General features: G+C 32.6%; 1 protein-coding gene across 1 annotated transcript; it reads left to right on the forward strand.

Annotated features, from left to right (window-relative positions):
- The first annotated feature begins 344 nt into the window (after positions 1-344).
- On the forward strand, positions 345-800 carry LOC123222734 (secreted RxLR effector protein 161-like). Its single transcript, XM_044645701.1, has one exon. It carries the CDS (start codon positions 345-347, stop codon positions 798-800), a length of 456 nt encoding a protein of 151 aa, XP_044501636.1.
- Positions 801-2,521: the final 1,721 nt, after the last annotated feature.

A 2,521-nucleotide genomic window follows, 5' to 3' on the forward strand; every position in this document is an offset into this window, starting at 1 on the left:
CATGCAGGTTACAACAAGATTGATGGTTACTTTTGTCAAAATGGTTTCACAAGAAGTAAAAATGAGTCTACCCTTTATGTGAAGACACAAGGTAGAGATGATTTTATTATAGTCAGCCTTTATATTAATGATATTATATATATGGGCTCTTTCGATTTTCTCATATCTGAATTCAAGTCTAATATGATGAAGAAATTTGAGATGTCAGACATGGGATTGTTGCATCATTTTCTTGGTCTTAAGGTGAAGTAAGGAGTTAATGGGATTTTTATCTCATAAAGGAAATATGCAATTGATCTTCTCAAGCAATAAATTTGCTCAATTGCAAACCAATTGCTACACCAATGAATATGAACGAGAAGCTACAACTTGAAGATGGTATAGAGGAGGCCAATGCAAAAAGTTTTAGAAGCTTAGTAGAAGGTTTAATTTATTTAACTGAAATTAGGCCAGATATTGCATTTTCTGTTGGCATAATTTCCAGGTTTATGCAAAGTCCCACAAAACATCATTTGGGAGCAACAAAAAGGATCCTACGATATATTGTTGGAACTACAAATTATGGAATTTGGTATACACAGGTTTCCAACTTCAGCTTGTGTGGTTTCACAGATAGTTATTGGGCAAGTTTGTTGGATGATAGAAAAAGTACTTCATCAAGTGTCTTCAATCTTGGGTTGGGAGCAATCACATGGAGTTCACGGAAGCAAGATACAATAACGTTGTCTTCTTCAGAAGTGGAGTATGTTACAACATCTTCAGCAGCCTGTCAAGCAGTCTGGCTTAAAGAATTCTTGTAGATCTTCATCAAAAGGAAGGAACTGCAACTGGCATTTTTTATGACAACAAGGGAACAATTGCGATAACCAGAAATCCAACTTTCCATAAGAGAACAAAGCATATTGATATTCACCTCCATTTCATCAAAGATTTGGTTGCAACATCTAAATGTATTGCATCAAATTCACTCAAATAAACACGATACAACACAAAACACAACTCAAATTACAAAACACTCTAAATATTCTTATACAACTTTGACATTATAAGACTTGATAAGTATCTTTCAAAAATTATACCCATCGAGAAGAGGTGCTTAGAGTTTTTGGGTTGTATCTTGGGGCCACTATTGTAATATTTATAATTACACAAAGGAAAATTTTGTTTGGCATTAGGACAATATGTACCTGCATTTCTCTTTAATTTTAAGCCCAGGCTTACTTTCTTATTCATACTAATTTTTTATTTAATTAAAATAAATGGGAAATTATATTAAATACCCATTTTACCCTTTTATTAATCAAAAATGCCCATTTCTCCTATTTTTAAGCAAAAATGCCCATTTCTCCTATTCCTAAGCAAAAATGTCCTAATTTTTTTTTTAAATATCAAAATTATCCTTCATCACATTTATATAAACCCTCTCACTCTCACTCTCATTACATACACTTCTTATATCATTTAAACACTCATTCTCACTCTTATTTTTACTTAATATCAATTACTATGGGTTAATTCAGAAGGAAGAAATTCGAATTGAAAAAAATTAATTCGTGAAAACTACATTAAAAATAACATGTTAAGAATAAATAAATATATTGAAATATCCTATAATGTCAATAATTAAAAAATCACTCGAAAATGTGAAAAACATATCTGAATTTTAAAAACTACACGTTCAAATAGCTTATGAACGAAAAAATCGAAAAATTGATATGAAATTTCGTAATTACATCGTAAAACGTGTTTAGAAAAGCACATCATAATTAAAAATGTCAAATTTGAAAACTATATATCCAAAAAGTCTAGCCCGGTTACAAACAAGCTCAAAATTATAAAAACTGAAAATCCTAAATTTGATAAAACAAAAAAACTGCATAATACACACTGAAACAGTTTTTTTTTGGCCTCCAAATTTGGCACAACCAACACAGCTGGTTGTTTTATAGAGCTCAAAATGAGCTTCGCGATGATATATTACAGGCCTTATAACTCCTCTCGGATCAAAAGTTATGATCGTTTAAAGTCTGTCTCATATGAGCCCTATAGTTTTAAAAAAGTTAATTTTCACCCAACCCACGGTTTTCATGGACTGCCCCATGGTTCAATGTAAAATTTCCCACGGACCCCCATGGATCTTCCCCTCTTCCCCCTCCCCCTCCCCCTCCCCCTCCCCCTCCCCCTCCCCCTAAAATTTTGAAAACGTTAAATTTCCCTCCCCCCCACCCCACGGGTGCCCATGAGAGATTATCGCAGCACTGGCAGATCTAACCTATTTTCCAATCAAAAATCATCATTTCAACCTCTAATTTCAACATAAATCAAATCTACACACCAATAACACAAAACTCTTCAAGAAATTCAAGCAAAACAACCAAGAATCAAAATATTTTATATATTGTTCAAAATCGAAACCCTAAACATTCAAACCTCAAAATCTCCCTCAAATCTCAATAATTCTAACAATAAATTGATTCAAACAAGAAGTGGGATGATGTACTATCTTTATTTGTCATTTTTA

Source organism: Mangifera indica, chromosome 1 (assembly GCF_011075055.1).
Source record: "Mangifera indica cultivar Alphonso chromosome 1, CATAS_Mindica_2.1, whole genome shotgun sequence".
Taxonomy (NCBI): Eukaryota; Viridiplantae; Streptophyta; class Magnoliopsida; order Sapindales; family Anacardiaceae; genus Mangifera; species Mangifera indica.

Coding starts and splice junctions, on each gene's coding strand:
- LOC123222734 (XM_044645701.1), top strand. CDS start 345: ATGAATATGAACGAGAAGCTACAACTTGAAGATGGTATAGAGGAGGCC.